At 40.6% G+C, this 23492-nt stretch overlaps 1 gene segment (V, D, J or C); it reads right to left on the minus strand.

Moving 5' to 3' along the window:
- Positions 1 to 6638: 6638 nt before the first annotated feature.
- Positions 6639 to 22916, minus strand: LOC132808798 (Ig heavy chain C region-like). The segment is given in 6 exon segments: positions 6639 to 7063; positions 7519 to 7824; positions 9525 to 9836; positions 13256 to 13558; positions 22319 to 22658; positions 22787 to 22916. Coding segments are annotated over 6 exon segments (1702 nt in total).
- Positions 22917 to 23492: the final 576 nt, after the last annotated feature.

Raw genomic sequence — 23492 nt, forward strand, 5'->3', positions numbered from 1 at the left:
TTATGAAGCCAATCCTCTAGGCTTATACATATTCACAGCCATGTAGAGTTATATAGGGAGAGGCTGAATAGATTTCTCTGGAGCGTTGGAGGCTGAGGCATGACTTTATAAAGGTTTATAAAATCATCAGAGGCATGGATACGGGGAATAGACAAGGTCTTTTCCCTGAGGTGGGTGGAGTCTCATCTAAACCGTGAGTATAGGTTTAGAGTGAGAGGGGAAAAAGTTGAAAGTACCTACGGAGTAACTTTTTCATGCTGAGGATGGTGTATATGGAATGAACTGCCAGAGGAAGCAGTGGAGGCTGGTGCAATTTCAACATTTAAAAGGCATCTGAGTGTGTATAAGAATAGGAAGGGTTTAGAGGGATATGGACCAAGTACTGCCAAATGGGACTAGATTAGTTTAGGATAACATGAGCAAGTGTGATTGAAAGATCTGTTTCCAAGTTGTACATCTCTATGACTCTATGATCTACCCCTTTGCTCTTAATGTACTAGTCGAATCTCTTTGGATTGTCTTTAACATTATCTCCCAAGGCTATCTCATTTTCCTTTCTTGCCCTCCTCATTTCCCTCTTTAGAATGTCCCTGCACCTCTTGTACTCTTCGAGATTTACTTGATCTCATTTATCTATATCTAATATATGATTCATTCTTAATTTGAACCAGAGCCTCAATATCTTTATTCCTCCAGTGTTCCCTCCTCTTACCAGCCTTACCTTCACACTAACAGGAACATCACACCTCCGAACTCTCGTTATCTCACTTCTGAAAGCTTCACTCTTGCCGGCCGTCCCTTGAGCTGCAAACAGTCTACTCCAATCAACTCTTGAAAGATTTTGTCTCATACTATCAAAATTTGCCCTAGTTCAATTAAGAACTTTAACTTATATATAATGCCAATCCTTTTCATAGATGTTTTAAACTAATCGAATTATGACCCCGGCCCCAAAAAGCTCCCCTACTAACCATTCAGTCACTTGCCCTGCCTTATATCACAAGAGTAGGTCAGGTTTGCTCCTTCTGTGATAGTTACATCTGTATATTAATGAAGAAAATTGACTTTAGCACTTACCAAATTCCTCACCACCCAAGCTCTTAAGACTATGGCTGTCCCACTTTATGTTTGGAAGGTTAAACTTTGCGATTATTACAATCCTATTATCCTTACGTATAAATAAGATCTCTCCACATATTTGTTACTCAATTTCACTCTGACTCCTGGGGGGACTATTACAATTGCATCAAAGTAACCATGCCCTTCTTATTTCTGAGTTCCATCCACATAGCTTCACTGGACCATCCCTCAGAAATACCTTGTGGTAGAACAGCAGTAATGTCTCACCACAAGAAAAATTGACTCCAATTTCCTTCTAGCTCTTCCTACTTCTGCCGTACCTTTGATGGTGGGAGGGGCTTTGAACATAAATGATTCAATTTACTGGTGATGGTTAGTAGCTGAAAATAAAGATACTCTGGGGAATTTGGGTGATGGGAAATAAAAGGTTACATTGTGTGGAAGGAAAATTCTGGATATAATCAAGAATTTTAAAAAACGAACTCCACTCTGTCTGCCCAGGTCTTCCCTACACCGCTGTACCTCCAGAGTACTTTCCTTTTATTTTGATGAGTTCAAGTTAATCTCACCCGCTGTTTTGTACTTGCCAACCATTTGTTAACGGGTGTTTGCTGTTTCAGAATGTAGGTTGCCTTATTGTGTACGATCTCAGAGTTCAGTGTTTGGGTCCTTGTTGTTCCAACCTGTGCTTTGGTCTCTCATGCAAAATTACAGCAAAATATTAACAGCAATTTAAGGTAAAATGTTAGGATATTGGAAGAACAGCATAGAGCATCAAGTTTGACAGAGGGGTTGTGGGAAAGGACGTGGAAAGCAGCAGGGTTTCCAGAACTTCTGATCTCTGCCTTCTCTGATCGAAATCAACCTGTGATTGATCATTTTTGAGGATTGTTACTCATTAATATCGGTGTGTCAGATAGATCTCCGTCTCAGGGAGGGGTGACGTGCTTCTTTGTTTTGTGATGACCTCAGGGGAACATACAATAGTAAGGGGGTAAACCCAAAGGGGGTGAAGGAGCAGAGGATCCTCCGTGTGTATGTGCACAAATCAGGGAATGGACCATGACACGTGGACAGAAGAGCAAATAAACCCTACTTCATCAATAACACCGCAGAGAACAAACACAAAGCAATTATGTTACACTGAAATCAAACAGTCTCTTGTCTCACCTGGAATATTGCATCTAGTTTCAGGTGCCACATTTTTGACAAAATGCGAAGTTATGAGATTGGGTGCGTGACTGATTCACAACACTATTCCCGGGATGATACACCTCACCAACTCTGAGAAATTGAGAATGTTCTCCTCTGCTGATAGTTTCCAGACTCTGTGAACAGTTGCTATGATTGGTTCTCAATTCCATCTTGCATCATATAGATCCCAATGGCTGAATATTTCAGGGACTCATGAGCTCTGCCTTGTCTGATCAACATCGACCTCTGATTTATTATTTTTGAGGGTTGCTGTTCAGTAATATCCCTGTATCAGATAGATCCCAGTCTCATTTCCTGGGATTTGACAGGTGTGGTGTGTCAAATAGATCCCAGGAATTCTGCTCCATGAGATTTATGTGTGAGAAAATCTCCAGTTCTGAGAATCCGCCCTTGGATTGTGCACGTGTTGCTGTCTGACTACCTGACTGAATGTTGACATTTTTGGCTGATGAATGTTTCGTTGGGTGTTTTAGGTGGTGAGTTATGTATTACTAACCCAGGCTGTCCGGACATTGGGAGTACATGTAGTTAGACGGTGTAGAGTAAACTTTCAAACTCCTTTGCCTGCCTTTCATAGGCTTCTGGTGGAGCAAAGCTCCTCATTTGTATCATTACGTGACCCGAGGCCGTGACCCTTGGTGCATAAGAGGAAATGTTCTCTAATCATTCTGCCTCTGGAGTGTTCCATCAGGCATATCGTGTGAAAGATGTATTTACATTAGTGGGCGGCATGGCAGCGCAACATTAAACTAAATGACTGGATGAAACACAACCAAACAGAACAAGTGAAAGTATTTGGCTGGGAAAGGAGTAGGATGTGGGAAAATGTATGATTACTGACTGGCCTTGAAGAAAGAATGAAGCAAACTCAAGGTTAGTGCATATTCATTTGAGATTTATTCACCATTTCAGAAAGCATTTTTATCCAAAAAGTTGATGTAAAAGCTAACAGAAGTGAATATAATGGCTGGTTGCCACATTGAGATGAGAACACATGCGCTGTGAGGTGGGAATTTTCTGTACATCAGTAACAGTCACAAGAAAGGGAATACAAAGGCTGATCAGAAAGGGTAGGCAACCATTCTGAGTAAGGAACAAATAAAAACAAAACAAATGGGCTTCAAACAACAGGGAAGCTACAAATTCTTCCAACCACAACCATCTCAAAGATATCAAAGTAAAAACGAAAATCCATCAATAATTGTCTCAGTTACACACTGATAAACTGAAGTGATCTCACTGTTAGAGTCAGCAACAGGACAGATTGTAGATTAGGAATTCAGAGACCTTGATAAGCAGATCAGGAAAATCAAAGGAGTCCACAATTCATTCACTTAACCTGGAAAAGAGAGATAAAGCAATGACGCAGATATTTATGATCAGGGACATTCAGATTTAATGTTTATTCAATGGCACACTTGGAGATTTCACAAAACAGATTGGGCTGCTTGGCGTGAGAAAGATGTGATTATTCTCACCTTCACCAGAGTGACGACAGCGCTGTAGAAAATACTCAGGAAGAACAAGGTGATGAACGTGGAAGCAGTTGTCCAGATGTTGCTATTATCATCGTCATAGTCTTCAATCCAAGTGCGATCTATTGAATCTATGAATATAAAGCCGAGAGAACGCATTTAGATCGTTTATTGATCCAGATCGATCTATGTGTATCCAAGTCATGTAATTAGAGACCATTACATCTTCATAAAGCAGTCAGGTATTTCTCAAGTGTGACTCTTATCTGTACCCATCAGTGCATTATTGACTCTCAGCAAGAAATTACAAATACTAACTGCACATGTTCTTTCGTCATTGTCCATGTCAGAACGTTTTAAATTATTTTTCTTTTAATCTATGATTTAAGAATATTATTATTTGAGGAATGCTTATTACGAATGATTCTTTTAATTATATCATTATATTTTAAATATAGGCTGTGACAGCACTTTAGTTGAAAATTGTGGCCATCACTGAATAAAAGTTCAAATGTGATTCTCACCTTTATGTATTGGTGACCAATTGCTTGGCAAATCGTGAATATAAGTGACATCACAGTCAGGACATTGCTTCACATTTTTGTTTGTAGGATCTGTATATTTAGGAATAAGTTTTTGTACATGTGTCCCTTAATTTATTTGACCTACTGCTTGGTGTGTTTGGTTTCCCTTTAATGTTTGTGTATGTGGTTATGAGAGTCTCTTACTTCACTCTTGCCCATGTTGGAGTCTGTGCATGAATAAACATATTCCTGTTCCTTTACTGCTGGTGTGCTCGTGTGTTTGGGCACCGAAATTTTGGTCTTTTCACATTGTGTAAGCATCATCATGCTAATATGCCATTTTGTTGCTGCCTATGCTTATCTTGTAATGTCTTTGTGTGTGTTCACTTTTCATTAGTGCTATCTCAAATGTGCACTTATGTGTCTGTTTCAGGTCCTACCTAAACTAGGTTATTTTCATGTTTATGCTTAATAAATGTTAGCATGCAATGTTATGTTTTGATGGATGTTTATATTTATATGATGATGTTTGCTTGTGTGGCAATCTTTCCCAAACCATCTCCTGAGAAGCTTGTTTGTGTTACTGTGTGTGGATGCTTGCTGATGCTTGTGCCCATTCTCCTTATTTAATAAACGCCCCTCTATTTGTTGATCTATGCACTTGTGTGTCTGCATGTGAGACTCTGAATTTGTGTGTACGTGTGACATTGTATACATGCTGATCAATGTGGTTTAAAAATAACTAATTAAGCTGCCTCTGTCATCGTATGTTTGTGATTCTGAAAATGGGAAAATAATGATACTAATATTTATCTCTGTGCACTTACGTGCCTGTATGAGTTGACATGTGGGAGGACATTTTTCGGAATTTGTATCTGTGTGTTCATGCGTGTATGTCTGTACGCATTGTGCTGTATGAATGTATATGTATTCATGCCCATTTGTGTGTTACCGTGTGTCTATATTTCTCATGGTTATGTGTGAGTACCCCTGTTCATTTGTGCAAATAATTTTCTTTCGGTGTATGTGAGTTTTTCTATGAGCTTAGGTGAGTGTTCAAGTACCACTTGCATGTGTGGCTCTGTGCGAGTATGCGTGTGTGACATCTTATCTATATGCACATTTGAGTGTGCACATAAATACGTGTCTTTAGGTGAGAGCCCATATATGTGTCATTACATGTGTATTTGTGATCATCTCTCTGTATCTGTTCTTATACCAGACTGCAATTTTTATTATTCTAATTTATTGTTCTAATTTTAATGGATTGCCCATAATTAGATTTGACCTTGGTGTTGTAGGAAACATTTCCCATCATCGTGGAGAGATAAGCGTTTTATGAGCAACTCTTCTGTTGCAGTGATAGAATTTCTGTCTCTGAGAGAAAAGGCGTGAGTTCAAATCCCCACTGCCCCAGAGATAACATTTCTGAATGTTTTTATTAGAAAATGTCTACTTGTGTTCTGCATGTGAAACAAAATGATATCAGGTATTCGAATACCAGAATTGATCCCATGTGCTCCAGAAAACTGAGACAAAACTATGGAATTCAAGCCGGGACGATGCAAACGCCAGTTTTGGATTATGGGAATCGAATTTAATCATTTGTTAACAGAGCCAAGCGTGTCCAACATGTTCCAAAGGTATTATTTTGCATGGAAATGTTCAATCTTTGGACAGAAACAAGAAGCTGACTGTTCCTGTTAGTAACTGGGTTAAATTACAGAGGACATCGACCATGAAAACTCTGCACAGGGAGCAAGAGGACAGACCATTCATCGTTCCCCTCCCCTCTGCTCCACGACAACTTATCTGTCGATTCTCTTTGGTGTGAAAGTGAAGATACATTCTGTCAACTCATGCGCTGGCGCAAGATCCCTGGCAGTTCCCCAGAAACAAAGGTTACATTCAAACTGTTCTGCACTCTTTACGATTGGTATGTTCCAATCAAATTTAATTTTAAAGTGTCTTAAATTTACATTTCCACTTGGTGCAATGTGGCAGTTGAAAACTGACATGAATTTTGTAAGAATGCCCAATCAGGGGAATCAAGAACACCAAGTTCAAACCTCGTGCTCTACCCTTGACATAAAATGGACAGTGTCAGATTTTGTCACAGATGGATATAGGATGGATAATGGACTTGGCCGAATCCTGCAATGAGTGAGCTTTACTCTGTCTCTGACCCAGGGTGTATCTGAGCAGAGAACATTAACTGCACAAGACACTTGTCCTAGACCTGTTAATAATCCACTTTAACTACACCGATGTAATGTAAGTCAGAGTGAGAAACAAATAATTCAGTATTTACCTCACAACTGGAGGGAAAAGAAACTTTATTACTTCTGTTGAATTATTAAATGCAACTTTGAGATTTTTATTGACATGAATTAACAGTGTCCATCAGTGCAAGTGAAATGTTTACGAAACTCGGTTTACCGCTGGATTTATCGACTGTTCTGTTGATGATCTTCAATGGAATCGCTTCATGTCCCACCACACAGGAGTAAGAAGCACCGCTGGCCCACTCCTCCGCTGTAATGGATAACAGGCTGTAGATGAAGAAGGAAGTGTTGTCACTCTCCGCCATCACCTCGGTGTTCTTGTAGTTACTGGGATTCACCTGCTTGTCATTGTTTGTCCACTTGACGAAGATCTCTCGGGGGGAGAAACCTCTCACTAAACAGGTGAGGGAGAGAAACCTCTGAGCGGAGATTTCTTCTGTTGGTGGCAGGAGGACCGACACTGATGGCTCCAGCGGATTAATCACTGCAGAATATTTGAGACAAATATAAATAAACCAAAAACATCCTGAACCAATATCACAATTTCACTAAATATTAAAATATGCCATTTTTAATTTGGGATTTATTCACTTTCCTTTTCTAAAGGAGCAGTATGGTACACATTCTGTTCAGTAAAAAAAGTAAAGTTTAACGTGAAAGTTGCCTCCATGTTTCCAGCCCACAACAAGGGCATTCTGTCCAACTGTCATTGCTGATGGTGACATCACAACCCAGGTTACTTCCCACCTTATCTGACTTAATCAGAATACAATATCCTTTGGTCCATCTTTTTCTTAATCAGCTACTTAGCTATCCTGCCTTCAGATGCATCATTAATGCTCCCAACGGTGTTTGTTCATTACCAATCAAAGCCTGCCATTGATGTAACTGGATGTGGATTACACATGGGATGCTTTGTGTTTTAATCTCACCGCTCACCTTTCTCCTTGTGGATGGAGTCTCTCAGCGGAGTCGGTAGATTCTGATGGTACACCACACATTCAAAAGTAACGCCACTCAGCCAGGCTTCAGTAGAAATGTCTAATTTGCTGATCACGCTGTCGGGATTCTGTCCAGGCTGGTCAGCAATCTCGGATTTCAGAGGCTTCTTTTCTTGTTTCCAGGTCACGTTGACTCCAGAAGGAAGATTGGACACAACGCAGGTTAACGTCACCGTCGCCTCCAGTAAGACTTGTTCTACTGGCGGTGGGAGGATTTTAACGGTGTTAGGGTTGCACTCGGTATCTTCTATGAAACAAAAATCAAAGTCAATGAAAAATGCCCCTTTATGATACAAACACCCAATCTTCAGATTACTTCTTCACAGGGTGAAGACACCACCTTCAAAATGGCAACTCCAACCATTGCTGAAACAATGCTTACTATTGTTGATGTATTTTGATTTGTGAAAGCATTTGTGATTACCTATGACATAGCCTGTGTCATTATTCCTAAAGAACACTGGCTTTGTAACAAGTGACACCTGTGAAAAAAGTAAAATCATTGAAGATACCATTATGTAACCCATGGAATTACCTTTCTTTCAGAGTTTGTCTCTCACTTAAGACCATCTATTGATACTTGGGACAAGAGTAATCTGAATATAATGAGCTCAATTCCATGTTCATAACCCTTAGGTGCAAGTGCTGCTGGTCACGCTGACTGCCAAATCACAGCCCAAATTTCGGACAAATTATAATAAATAATTATTATTCTCTTTGCAGAGTTCTAAAGTGTTACAGGAGCGGTGAATATCCATGGAAATTCTGTTCATTATATTTTACGTGATCAAAAATACTTTGCGTTATTGGTGTGATGTCATTCTCTAATTTATGTCATTGTTCCTCGTGGGCTGCGTTTGGAGTAGATCTGAAAACAAGACACTGAGTACAGCATTGGATATCAAGAAGGACACCCATCTCCTTAAGTCTAGCCCTCCATTCAGTTCGTTCATGACTGGTCTGTACTTTCACTTTATTTACCAAGCTGCATTTTTTAAATTTCTTCATAGAGCAGGGGAGAAAAAAAACAAACAAAAGCATCTTAAATTAATCTACAAACGTGATGGAAATGTACACTAATTTTATAGACATCGACTACCCACTGTGTAAACATTGCCACCCCAAACCAGGCTAAATCAGCCTGTCTCGAGTTCCTCGTTCATTCATCCCTATTGTAGCATTCTTACCAGAATTTATTCTCCTCCCTCATCCACTACTTACAGAGAGCATCTTAAAGAAGCTCAGTGAGATCAGAATGATGCTGGAAAAGCACAGCAGGTCAGGCAGCATCCAACGAGCAGGAAAATCGACGTTTCGGGCTAAAGCCATTCTACTGTCTTCTCCCCACACTAAACAAGAGCCGAACTATCTCTGGCTTGAATATACACAATGGCCTGGTCTCCACAGCCCTCTGCAGCAACAAGTTCCACAGATTCATCACCCTCTGGCTGAAGAAATTCCTCCCCATCTCAGTTCTAAACGGTGCCCCTTTGACCCTGAGACTGTGCCCTTGGGTCCTAGTCTCGCCTACCAGTCAAAACATCTAGTCCACGTTCACTCGACCTCAGTCTCTCAGTATTTTTTATGTTTCAATTGGATATCTCTCCAATATCCCCCTCCACCCCCAAACTTATCCTTGAAGCCACTACCAGGCAAGGATTCAGCACTCTGAATGCCTCTCCCAGCAAGGTCAGGCAACAAACTATTTAACAAAGCTCACTGTCTATATATCTATCTTCAACAGAGAGGAAACATGCTTTTCTGACTTGCCAAAATGTTGAATTATGAGCAATGCTAATGTAACAATCAAACTGAAATGAGATACGTGACATGTTGGGAAACGCGAAGCTGTACCTTGCTGTTTACTACGCCTGATAAATTAGTGTGTTTGATTCACATCAGAGTTCAGAGTGATTTGTAGCTCTCTCAGTATATGTCTCTTACCCTGGAGTGCGGTGATGTTTTTACTTTGAACGTTCTCTTCATGAGTGACCTGGCAGGTATAGACTGCGCTGTTGTACCATTCACCATAAGGGACCATCAGCCGACTCGTCACCGAGAAGTTCCCGTTCGCCTCACACACGGGAGACGTGAAGAAGCCAGAATCCAAGAGTTGGCCATTTTTCAACCAACTCACGGAGATTGACTTCGGATGGAAATCGATGATTGAACAGACGACAGTTGCAAACTTGTTGCTTGCGATTTCTTCACTGGAGCTCACAGTTAGGAGAAGAGTTGGTGGGAGAGGACCTGTACCTTTAGGAAACACATCGCATAAATTATCTGATGAATTTCATAACAAATACAATCAGTTCTGATATATCAAGGTTTCTTGTGGTTAATGGATACAAGAATCATAATTGTGCAGAGTGCTGGAGAAGCTGGGATCCACACAGAAAGATCAGCAGGACAATGTGAAAGGCTAAAATTATAGGACACAGCAAGGGAGTCAAGGAGGCATAGAAACAATAGGCCGGTAACATCAGAAGGGAGATAGCAATGTTGGATGGTAATCGTTTTAATGACAGAGTCTGATGAACAAGGCAGATGAAATACTGCCATAAATGAGGAAATGATGCGGTTGCTATCACGGAGACATATTGAGAGCCGGGCAGGAGTGGCTTTTCAATATTCCAGGATTTAGTGCCTTCAGGCGAGACGGAAAGATGGAAAAGGATAGGGGCGGGGGTTTGCGGCACAGAATGTTGCTTCTGTCGCAATTCTGACAAGAGTATTTTAGGCTGTAAAGAGAAATGAAATCATGGATACCTCCTCGAACAAAGGCAAATGGACAGTACTTCAAAACCAAAATACAGCAAACATAACTACTGGGAGAGCACGATAGACCTTACTATAGGTCCAAAAGACCAAGCGCAAAGACATGGGCAAATTTCAGAGAAATGTAAATTAAATAGGGGAATGAGAAAAGAGGTTTTTAACTTCCTCAGAATAGGCTTGGATATTCATTGTGTCAAAAGTTGAGAGGGAGCACAATTCTGAAAATGCCCCCAGGAGAATATTTTAACAAAGTATGTGTTAATACAGAGAATTTTAATCCAGACCTTGCAAAAAAGGGGTGAACCTGGACTTAACTTTTGGAAATGAAGTCGACCCAGTGGGTAAAACATCAATGGTGGTGCACTTTGCAGACAGTGATTGTAAATCAGTTGGATTTCAGATTGTACTGCAAAGGAATAGAAATTGTCCCAAAGTTCTGAAAAGGGGAAGGACAATTTTAGTAAGAACAGGTAATGACTTAACCAGAGTGGACTGGAAGCTGACACTTATTGGTAAATCTGAGTCAGAGCAGTGTGACACATTTAAGAAAGAGATAGGAAAATCACAGGGAGGACATTTCCCAGGAAGCCACTGAATAGGACCAAGAATGTAGCGGGCTCTGGACACCAAAGGGCATGGAGGGTGAGATAAAGAGAAACAAGGGAGGCTTCCGGTCTATACTGAAATCTCAGAACAATAGAAATTAGTATGGAGTACAGAACATGCAAGGGGGAGTTTGAAAGACAAAGGAATTAGAAGAGCAAATGGGACCATGAGAAAATAATAGCAGTCAAAATAAAGGAAAATATTTTTAAAAGTTACAGGTTCATTCATAATAAAAGAATGATTTGGGAAACAGTAATGCCCATTAAGTGTTATTATTGGAGTGGAGTCGGAGGATTAGATTAGACTTACAGTGTGGAAACAGGCCCTTCGGCCCAACAAGTCCACACCGACCCGCCAAAGCGCAACCCACCCATACCCCTACATTTACCCCTTACCTAACACTACGGGCAATTTAGCGTGGCCAATTCACCTGACCCGCACATCTTTGGACAGTGGGAGGAAACCGGAGAACCCGGAGGAAACCCACGTAGACACAGGGAGAACGTGCAAACTCCACACAGTCAGTCGCCTGAGTCGGGAATTGAACCAGGGTCTCAGGCGCTGTGAGGCAGCAGTGCTAACCACTGTGCCACCGTGCCACCCACAAATTTAGGTTGTGGTCAAAACGAATGTGTTGTGTCAGTGTTCACTAGTAAGACGGACAATGTGGGGACAGACATCATGGAGGGGTGTTGTGATGTACTTTCAGAAATTAGGACACATGACGTGATGTTCTGTGTTGTCTTGCTGAATGAAAAGTGGTTATATTTCCAGGGCAGATGAAAAGTATACCAAGCGGTTGAATGATGCAAAGGATGAAATAGTTGGGTCGCTGACAATAATTTAGAATTACTGTCTGGCCACAGCAGTTGTGCCAAGTGAGTGTAGATCAGCCAACGTTGCACTGTTACGCAGGACAAAGGAAGGGATAAATAATGAAAACACAGATCTGTCAAGCTAGTCTCAGTGGTAGGGAAACTATTGAAAAGTGAAATTAGTCTTCATTTGGAAGATAAATCAACAATTTTCAGCACGGTTTTATTGAGAGAAAGTCATGTGTAACAATTTGATAATAGTTTTCAGAGAGATAACTCGATGTCCAGATGATAGCAATAATCAGAGCCAATGGGATCCGAGTTATTTTGACAGATTGGATCTCGAACTGGCTGAGTGATGGGAGCAGGGGATAATAGTCATCGGGTGTCTGCGTGACTGGAAATCTATGTCTCCTGGTGTTCTGTAGGGATTGGTGTTGATTTCCTTGCTATTTCTCTTACATACCAATGATTGAGACTCAAATTTAGGAGGATTAACCAGTGAATTCACAGATGAAATGAAAACTGTCATGTTGGTAAGTCATGAGCATTATGGCTTTAGATTGCAGGAGGATATAAAAGGGTTGGTTGTATGTGAAGAGAAGTTGCAAATGGAAATTATTCTGGATAAATGTAAGGTGATGGAATTCGGCAGAAGAATCTGTGAGGTATGACATTTTGAATGGTGGAACCCTGGAAAGGCCTGAGGATCTTTGGTGCATGTACCCACCGATCCCCTATAGTACTGTGTCGTCTGGATAAAGAGACTAAGAAGGTGGGAGGATATTTGCTTTTATTAGCCTAGACATTGACAATGAAGAATAGGGAGATGATACTGGAACTTAATAGAACACTGGTTAGGCCATACTGAAGCGTTGTGTGCATGTTATCGAAGGAATGTGATTACACTGAAGGCAGTATTGATGAGATTTGCCAGGATCTTGCCTGGGTTGGAGGGTTTTAGTTATGAAACTAGATGAGATAGACAGGGGTTTTCCATGGAGCAGAGTAGAATTAGGGAGAAGATTATCATGATGTCTAGAATTATTTTAGGCATAGACTGGGTAAACTGGATGAAACCTTTCCCCTTGATGGAGAGATCAATGCCACAGGGGCACAGGGTGAAGGTAAGGCCAGGAGGTTCCAAGTGGATCTCAGGGGAAAGCAAAATCAAACAGAGGGTGGTGTTAGCCTGGAGCTCAGCACCTATAAGTCATGTAGAAACTGAGCCCCTCATAAAAAGTATGAAGTATTGAGATGCATCCTTGCAAGGGCAAGTCACACAAGGCAATGGATCATGTGCTGGCACATGGGACTGGAATAGTTAGGTGGCTGTTATTGATAGGCGTAAACTGGATGGATCAAAGGGCCTTTTTCCTGTGCTGTATAAGGTGATTGTGTGAAAATGGTTATAAATAATGCCTTATTCATATTAATCCCAGATGCTCTGTTTATCTCAGTTCCCACAATACGTACCACATGGCATTTCTTTGCTCTTGTGTGACCCGCTGTGTTCAACCTCACAGTAGATTTTGCTGGCGCAATCTACCGCTGACCCGGGCAGGGTTAACTGGCTGCTCAGGGTGTAGGTTCCCTTCTTGTTTCTCACTGATGGGTAAGTCTTCAATCCATCCGTGATTAGCTCCCCACCTTTCTTCCAGGTTACCTTGGTGACGTCAGGGGAATAGTCCATCACCAAACAACCAAAGATTGTCGAATCGGTGTTGTGCCCCTCACAGGAGGAGACCAGGCCATAAAGCGTGGGGGGAGATGGTGTCTCTACAATAGAATGACCAATTGAGCATGTTAGTTTCTGTTAATTTGAACTTATCAGTTACTCAAATGTATCCTCAGCTGTAACCGTTTGCCAGTATGCTCCCGCTGAAGTCTACAGCATAACTGGAGTTTATTTTTGTTTCCTACCAGTTGCTGATCATGATCATTGGTTCCCTCTTTAGAAACATGCCCTCGACCTTGACCATTGCCATATCATTTAGGAAGAAGAACATCCTGATCCAATACTTGGAAATCAGGTCCAGTGAGCCTTCCTCACTTATCACTGCAAGGCAGAATGTTCTCTCTGGGAGGAAGGTCACAGCAGCAGCAGCAGCAGCAGCAGCAGCAGCAGCAGCAGCACAGGCAGGAGCTGAGCACTGGGACGGGGAGGATGGCTGTCACGGCTGAACTCAGGCCAATTGTCTGGAAGTTGAAACATCTCATTTACAATGATCTGAATTCTGGAGGCCTCTGAAAAATGGAGGACCATTAAGGTTCAGAGACTTTGGACTGTTACAGCTGAGTATTTACGTAAATATGATTTGAGAAATGAACAAGTAATCTTTAACTTTAATAACTATCAAACTGATACGCAGTTCACCACCAAACATCATCTCTCAGACTAACCACTACACTTACTCTGCCTAGACCAAATCTACACCCATCATGCCCAGAACACACAACCCCTATCACACAAAACATATGGATGAAAATGGAATAGTGTAGGATAGATAGGCTTCAGATTGGTTCCACAGGTCAGTGCAACATCGAGGGCTGAAGGGCCTGTACTGCACTGTAATGTTCTATATTCTATATTCCAGATGGACATATGATCTCAATTCCTTTCAGTCATTTACACTCCTGCCACCCTGCACCTGGCCCATGGCGAATCTGGCCCTGACTGGACCTGGCACCATCATTTTCACAACCTCTGACAAAAGCCCACTACCCAAGACATGACCTCAGCCCTTGATCACTGACCTCTCATCTTACCCAAGACAACCTGTGCACATTGCATCCTAGCTCCGCTGGCATCTGTGCTTTACAACCTACCATTTTGCCAGACTTCGAGCTTTGCATTTTGACAACACGTCCATCTGTCACTTCATTCCAATGACCTTCCACCCCCGAAACATCCTGGCACTCTGCCCACCTCTACACTAACCAGCCTGGCATCCTGCCCACCTCTCCATAAACCAGCCTGGCAAAGACAGACCTCCTGCATTTCAGCTCAAACTACCCCTCACCTACCAAGCACAATTCAACCAAATTATCCTGTGACCATTACCATTTACCTTGATGCCACCTTTTGCCAGACAGAGTGCACGCAAGCTTACCCAGCAGACAGCCAACCAGCCTCCCAGCCCAAACTCTCCCACATGCCCAATCTAGCCCCTCACTTGCTCACCACCTTCCAACTTTAAGCCTCCTCCACCATAAAGTCAGTGAGTCATAAAGTCGTACAGCACAGAAACAGTTCCTTTGGTCCAGCCCAGCCATGCTGACCAGAGTTCCCAAATTAAACTCATTCCACTTGCCTGCCTTTGGCCCATATCCATCCAGACCGATCCAGTTCCTGTAGCTGTTCAAATGTCTTCTCAATGTGGGACCGATCTCTGCACTTACCGCTTCCTCTGGCAGTTCATTCCAATGTTTTGGACAGTTACAACATGAAGCCCTAACTCCTGCACTCAGGGCTGTGACCAATGAAGGTACATGTGCCAAACACCTTCAACACACTAGGTACTTGAGACAACGCTTTCAAGAATCGATGAGTCTTGAATCTATGAATTTCTGTGGTGGAGAATTCCAAAAGAATTCACCTTTCTTTTGTTGAAGTCAGGTTCAATGTTATCGAGTGTTGGGAAGACTGGTGAGCAGCAAGATTAATGATGATCCCATGAATGGAATAGCCTTCTAGAGAGGCCGAGATGCCTTCTTCAGCTTCCATTTTGCATGCTGACCTGTCCCTTCGGCAGCATGTTCCAAACTTGTGATCCTTGAGGATAAGGGCACACATGCATGTAAAGCTTTCCTCCAAATCAGACTTCAACTTGACTCTCAACTATTTCCCTGCCCGTTTCCTTTTCCTCAATCACAGCCATGGAACTCACTTCCTAACAGCGCTGTGAATGTGCTAATACCACACAAACTTCAGTAATTCAAATAGACTGATGACAACTGGTTTCTCAAGGTGATATAAAAAGTCTGACACTTCCACACCTGTCTAGAGATTCAAACAACCACTGGAAGAATTGAAAATTATTTGAGGCATTTGTGTGTCTACACAAGATGACATGGTTTCCTTTTTTTAAAAGTCACACAACACCAGGTTATAGTCCAACAGGTTTAATTGGAAGCGACGCTCCACTATCACCTGATAAAGGAGCGTTGCTCCGAAAGCTAGTGTGCTTCCAATTAAACCTGTTGGACTATAACCTGGTGTTGTGTGATTTTTAACTTTATACACCCCAGACCAACACCGGCACCTCCAAATCATGGTTTCCTTTTGTGTGATTTGACTGTGTTTTCACTGAATGAACAGAGCTATTTCTTAATCATATAATAGGAATGAAGCTTCCCTCATTTTTAGCAACTGCTGAAAATGTGTTGCTGGAAAAGCGCAGCAGGTCAGGCAGCATCCAAGGAGCAGGCAGCATCCAAGGAGCCCTTCCTGAAGAAGGGCTCATGCCCAAAACGTCAATTCTCCTGCTCCTTGGATGCTGCCTGACCTGCTGCACTTTTCCAGCAACACATTTTCAGCTCTGATCTCCAGCATCTGCAGTCCTCACTTTCTCCTCATTTTTATCAAGGCAATCACACATTATATTTCTTGATTCCAGGGAAGTATAGTGTTAAATTAATGAAATATGATGATTGGGATGTTTCAATTGGAAATTGTCAGGGATTTAAAGTTTACTTTCATGAGCAATTATTTCCAGCCTCATTGTGTCACAGTACTCACAGGAATGTCTTTCAGAAATAGTGTCTCCCTTTGTTATGGGCAGTCGAATCAGTAAATCTGGGATAATCTTTGCTTGTTAAATAAAGGTGTTAAAGAGTTTTAGCCAAGGGAGACCTGTGGATTGAGCTCACAGATGCACCATGATCTAAGTAAGTGGTGGAACAGCTCGAGGGGCTGAGTGCCCTCCTCTTGTTCCTACCTTCCTATCATTGTGTCATTCATTAAGCTAGCACTGGCCATGAATACTTTTTATTAAAATATTTCAACAAATTAATTGTTTCACACATGCTTTAAAAAAAACTTTATGATTATTTTGAACGGGATCATTGACATTCTCAATTTGAATGATCAAAATAACTTCCACCCAATGACAGCAGCCACTGCACTCTGCAGTGTGTTGTTACTTCATAGTAGTTTCTTGTGAAACTACAGCTCGAGATCAGGGCACTCAAATTCAATAATATCTCTGAACATTCGCAATTTGTTCAAATGCATCTTTTCTCTGAAGAACGTGTTTAATCGAACAGAACTTTTTTCAATGAAACAACAAACTTTAAATGCTAGAAAACCAAAATAAAGACAGAAACTTCTGAAGAAACTCAGCAGGTCTAGCAGCTCCTGTGGAGAGAAGGCAAGGTTAACCTTTCGCATCCAAAGACCCCCTCTTCACCAAATTGTTTTCATGTTTTTGGCACAACAGCTCACACCCGTTGAGATAAACAGTGATTACGTTGGCTTGACTCCTGTTGGAAACAGAATTCTTAGCAGAGGTACTGGATGGTCTGAGATAGCAATGGAAGACCAACTGAAAAGCTATCATCATCTGCTGCAAGTGTTGGATTCAGCAGAACCCTCACCGTACTGAACTATCAAATTCAGCTACAGCACTGGTTTAATATAAAGTAAAACAGCCTCAGCATAATCTCATCAAATATACTTTGAAAATGATTCATTCGGGATTAGTTATAAATGATATTGTTAGAACAGCAAGTCAAAAGCTGGGATTTCTTTGAGCACTTACTCCATTAACCCCATCTCGCGATGCCCAAAAGCTTGTGAACAAATATTGATCTGGAAAAAGCTGCTAACCACCAAAATTCTGTTTAATATCTAAGAGACACAAGTCAGGACAGCGATTGAATAGATTTCACTAGCCTCTGTGAGTGGAATTCCAACAAACACCCAAACATCTCAATCTGCTTTCTTGCATTGAAGTAACCTGATAAGAGATGGTGTTACATACCTCTTTAACAGGTTGTAAGTGAACACAGACCACCTGGCACAGAATCAGGGACCCTACTATAACTTCACAACAGACCTGAACACAATGAGCTCGACACTATCACGGAGAACATAGCCCACCTGTTTTGACAGTACATAAACCATGTTAGTTATTAACACCTTCCAACAATCAGGGATTGTTCCAGAATGTTTGTACAATGAAAGTAACATTTCAACATTTATCCAAGAATACTTTGACAAACTCTATGGGAACTACAGAGCAATAAAACTCGGAATTGCATTGCCATCAATTCACTGTCACTGGATTCCACCCTCGAACTCTCTTCCTCTTTCCCCTGTGAATGTTGCTGCACCAGACGGTCTACTGAGTTTGAAAAAGTTTAAAATGTTTTGAAGTGTACTATGACCGTTGCCAGTGACATTTAAAGCTGATAATAGGTTTTCAAATAATAAGATGCAAAAAAAATTCTGATTCTACATTGTGCCACGAAACATGTCCTGCATAACTGAGGCACAAAGAAAATATGCAGCATATTTCCCTCTGCCTCGCTCAAATATCTCTTGTTGCCAACAACCAATTTCAAAACTCTTGCTATCTGCCTTTTGTTCCTGAAACGTTCATTCTGATTGGAACAACTTAGTCAGGGCTCTCAATTCTGAGGCACCTTTTGCATTTCTGGCAGATAAAAGTGGTTTTGAAGCGCGAGATGAAATTGAACTGTCTGAGATTCAGGTATCCCAACTGGACAATTTACAAATGGTCAGGACCGTTGACAAGTTAGTCAGAGATCGCACTGAAACAAACTGTACAACAGACTTAATCCTAGAGGATACATTGCTCAACTCCTCACGTCAAATATATTCACTGTAAGTGAATATTCATCAGAAGAACTAACCAGTGGATTAATGTGAACGAGAATGTGTTCACAATGAACATAAATAACCACTGAATTAATAAACTTAATAAGTCATTGCATTTAACAAAATTATTGAGGTGGGAAATATCGCCAATTAAAGCACAGATCTGGAGGAAATGGGTTATTCTCTAAATTATTTTTACATATTCTTAAAATGTTCCTTGAACTGTGGAGATTTTGCATGCACTGCATAAACAATATTGCATTCCAGTGTGGAAAGCATTTCTGTTGAAGGAATTAAGGCAAGGTTATTTTCTTGTTAACTGCTTTTAATGAACTAAAATGTTTAAAAAGGTATGAATTGAAAACATGCTTCTGTCTGGAGTTGCCCACTTTAACGGATGTCTAAGTAAATGTGGCACTGCTGTCTCACAGATCCAGGTACCCAGGCTCGGTTCCAGCCTCGGGTGACTGCCTATGTGGAGTTTACACAATCTCCCCTGTGTCTGTGTGGATTTCCTCCCACAATCCAAAGATGCGCATGTCAGGTGAACTGGTCATGCTATATTGTCTATAGTGTTAGGTGCATTAGTCAGGGGTAAATATAGGGTAGGGGAATGGGTCTGGGTGGGTTATTCTTCAGAGGGTCGGTGCGGACTTGTTGGGCCAAATGGCCCGATACATACTGCAGGAAATCTAATCTAAATGATTGTCACACTGAACTGATGTGAGTAGATTCCTTCCGATCGCTACATTGCAATAAATCGGTCAAGTATATTAATTAAAATAAATATTACTCTATTTTCAGTGTCTGAATAAACAATGTGCTCTGTTATCCTCTAGTTCATGTCTTCTGCAAATTTGTGAACTCTGCATTCACCTGAACACATCAATGTAAAATGAATTCTCTGCGTTTGCAGCAAGTACTCCCATGGTTTAAGAGGAGAGTTCCTACAGTATGGAAACAGGCCATTTGGCCCAACAATTCCACACTGACCCTCTGTTCAATAAGTAGCCCACCCAGACCCATTCCCTCTAATTTATATTTGCCCCTGACTAATGCACCCTAACATACACATCCCTGAACACTATGGCTGTGCTCAATTGCACAATCACCTGACCTGCACTTCTTTTAGACTGTGGTAGGAAACCAGAGCGCCCGAAGGAAACCCACGCAGACACAGGGAGGATGTGCAAACTCCACACAGGCAGTCACCCGAGGGTGGAATCAAATTTGGGACCCTGGCGCTGTGAGGCAGCAATGCCAATCACTGAGCCACCATGCTGCCCTGCGAGTTCATGAGTGGATTACTTTAATTAATTCGAATTTTTTTGGTCACATAACTCACTATAGCAGTTGTTTCCGGAAGAATGACTCTTCAGTTGATATTTTGTTGTAAAATGTAATTATTTATTTAAAATGCACAGATTGGGAACACCTAAAGTACTGTGCAGGTTAAATAATTCAGTTAATGTTTTATTTTTATCCTGCAAATCCAGTTTAATCAGGGACATAACAATTAATTAACTCAAGTTATGTGTGAAACTGATCAAAGCAGTGAAACTGATCTGTTCTTCATAGAATTGAGCAGAATTTCCAAATGGTCTTTGCCAATGATCTTTTCCAGCCAGAAAAATATGTATGTAGTGTACAGCGGAATTGAAAGGTGTTTCTTCATCAATTATAGCACAGTCATGGCATTTTTGCTCAAGAGCAAGAACTATTAGAACATTAGACTTTTGAAATTCTATTTATATTTCTCTATGACTTGTAAACTGTTTAAAGACAGACATTGTGAGTGAACTAGATAGTTGAGTTTCGAATTTGGATTGTAAAGCATGGATTAGATTAATCATTAATTATTTATTTTAAGTAAAAATAGCGCCTGAAGGTATCTGTTTTCCCTTCATTTCTAAAACCTTTGCGATTTGCCTTTCACTTAATAATAGGCTTTATGAAATTTTAACTCGCATGCTGACTGTATTGAATGAGGAAAGAGCAGTTCACTGTCACTAACCGTGTTAACATTGCAAAAACAATGTAGAAACCAGAAACAGTTTCCCAAATATAACACATTTAATGTTACCCAAGCACAGTCCCTCCTCAACAGATCAACGATCACCAGATCACAACACGGTGTGTTTGCAGCAGAACTAGCTCTGCAAACATTTTCAACAGAACCAAGAACATGATGTAACCTCACAAAAAAAACAAATTGAAGTCTAACAAAGCTGCTCAGAATCAAGCAAACTAGTGATTAAATTGAATAGAAATAACAAGTCATAAAGCAACCTTGTTGGTGAGGGGACTTAACACTTAAAACTGTAACGTTTCTGGCAATTGTTCAATTAATTTCCAACCTGCACACCCTTCCTGATCATGACAGTCTTGTGCAGTGCACAGTAGAGTGGGGTTGAAGGCATATATTGATTAATCACTTCATGGTCAAAACAAAATTACTGAATGGACAAATATTACCACATTATAATTTTAAGTTAGTTTCAATTACGTAATCTGATCAATTCTGCAGTTTCAGATTTTAGTCCCAAATTTTATTTTGAATGAGGCTACTCAAAACAAAATTCAGTTAGTTTACAATTAGAACTGAATTTTGAAAAAAAGTCAACGCATTAAAAACTCATTTCTTTTCATTTCTCACACTTTTGGGTTTCTGCCTTAAGTTGTTTTTCAGACCGTTACAAATGGATGTAATGTTTTCAATCAAGCAGAGAAAAATGTGTCATATAAGTTTAACAAATGCAGAAATGATTCATGAAAAACAAAAGAACTTCACAAATATTGGTAATGAAAAGTATTCCAGAGAGTCAATCTCCTCACCAGAAAGAAAACACCAATTCAGAAAGCATGAAAACGCAGATCAATTTCACAAACTGAATAAGAATCCAATCAACTCAATTCAACAGAATCAAGGAAAATAAAATCAGAATCCAATCAACTCAAAACAACAGATTTGAATGAAACATCATCAGAATCCAACCAATTCAATTCAACAGAATCAAATAAAACAATTCCAAAAGCCAATCAACACAATTCAACAAAACCAAGTAAAAACAAAGTCAGAATCCAATCAACACAGTTCAACCCAATCAACTAAAACAAAGCCAAAATCCAATCAACTCAATTCAACAGAATCAAGTAAAACAAATTCAGAATCTAATCAACAGAATGCAATTTCGCACCTCAAGAAACTTTTATGACAGTTTCTAACCTGCTTGTCATCAACAAAATTAACAAAATAAATGAGATAATATAATCATGGTAAGAACATTTATTCAGGAAATGAATAATGATATTTTAGCATATTTTAGTCATGCTTGGTAATATCTTGAACGTCTTTGAATTCTTAGGGTTTGTTGTTGATAATAAAACTCACAGTCAGGGTGTCACTGGCATTAAACATTATTTATAGCTGACTGATTAAGAGACATTAGGTGTTTCAAGTAACCCAGCCACATAGAATGTCCATCTGATCAAAAAAAAGAGATACACCGAGCAACTGACTCCATCATCACCATTTTAACTATTTGCTGAGCATTAACTGAAGTCTATAATCAGTCTGAACAAAAATCAATCCGAACCAAACCAAACTCAGCACAGAATCTGAGTTTCATTTAATTCAGAAATTAGTCACATGAATAAGTTTTTAAAAAGTCACTAAGAATGTTCAAAGTTCTTACCTGAAGTCACAGTCACCATGGTCCCTTGGCCCCAGTATACTTGCACAGTAATAGATGGCGGTGTCTTCGATCTTCAGGTTCCCCATGTTCAACGCGAAAATGTTGTTTGAAGTGTCTTTGGACGCAGTAAATCGACCCTTAATCGCTGGTGCATAGTTATTGCTGGATGGATTCTTGTAGCTAACCAGCCACTCCAGACCCTGGCCGGGAACCTGGCGGACCCAGTGCATCCAGTCGCTGCTGAGATTGAACCCGCTGGTTTTACAGGTCAGTTTCAGGCTGCCTTCGGGACGGCCAGTCTTTGCCTCTGGCTGGGTCAAAACAATCTCCGACTGGACACCTTTAAAACAGAAAAGAAATAAACCATGAGCATTAATGCAGATGAAATGATGCCTGAGTCTTTTACATTCCTGAGGTAGACTAACATTGAGACAGTAACAAAGACAGACTTGAACAAAAAACACTCACACGATAGGAAAATCAGTAATAAACTGAGAAAAATTGTCGACACAATCATTCTGATAACTTCTGGGAAGCGGTTCTGTCAAGATCTTTCTAAACAAAGCCGATCCCGGAGTGTTGAATTACGGTCCAGTGCCTAGGATTTATATGGCCATCGGAAAGGGCAGGCTTACAGCTTCCGCCTGTTGGTTTCCTGCTGGAGGCTGAGACTGGATCCTGGTCTCAGCTTGCACAGCCCCAACACATGGGCTCATGTATTTACCAGGTTACGCTTAAACATGGATATATACACATCTTGGGATATTTATTTTGCTAAATAGCTTCTTTGGGAGTGTTTTTTTTAAATGGTGGAAGTAAAAGTGAGTAGCTTCAGGTCTGTTTCACATGATAGTTGCAAGTATTTTGTTTTTAAAAAAATTCATTCGAAAGTTAGCTCCCTTTATTTCTACATTCATTCACAAGCAGATAAAACTAAAATCAAAGTTCAAACGTATTCCTAGCTAGTAAAACAATTGAGCTTTTTCCCCCAGGACACTGCCAGTCTCTGTCCCACTACAAAATAACATGTAATTCATACTAAACATTTCAAAATTCAATTTAGGCAACTGAATACAGAGCGTGTCCAAAGTGATTATATTTAGAATATTCAATTAGAAGTTAACTCCCTTTAATTCTACATTCCACCACAAGCAGATAAAGCTAAAAAGAACTT

Source organism: Hemiscyllium ocellatum (genome assembly GCF_020745735.1).
Source record: "Hemiscyllium ocellatum isolate sHemOce1 chromosome 40 unlocalized genomic scaffold, sHemOce1.pat.X.cur. SUPER_40_unloc_1, whole genome shotgun sequence".
NCBI lineage: Eukaryota > Metazoa > Chordata > Chondrichthyes > Orectolobiformes > Hemiscylliidae > Hemiscyllium > Hemiscyllium ocellatum.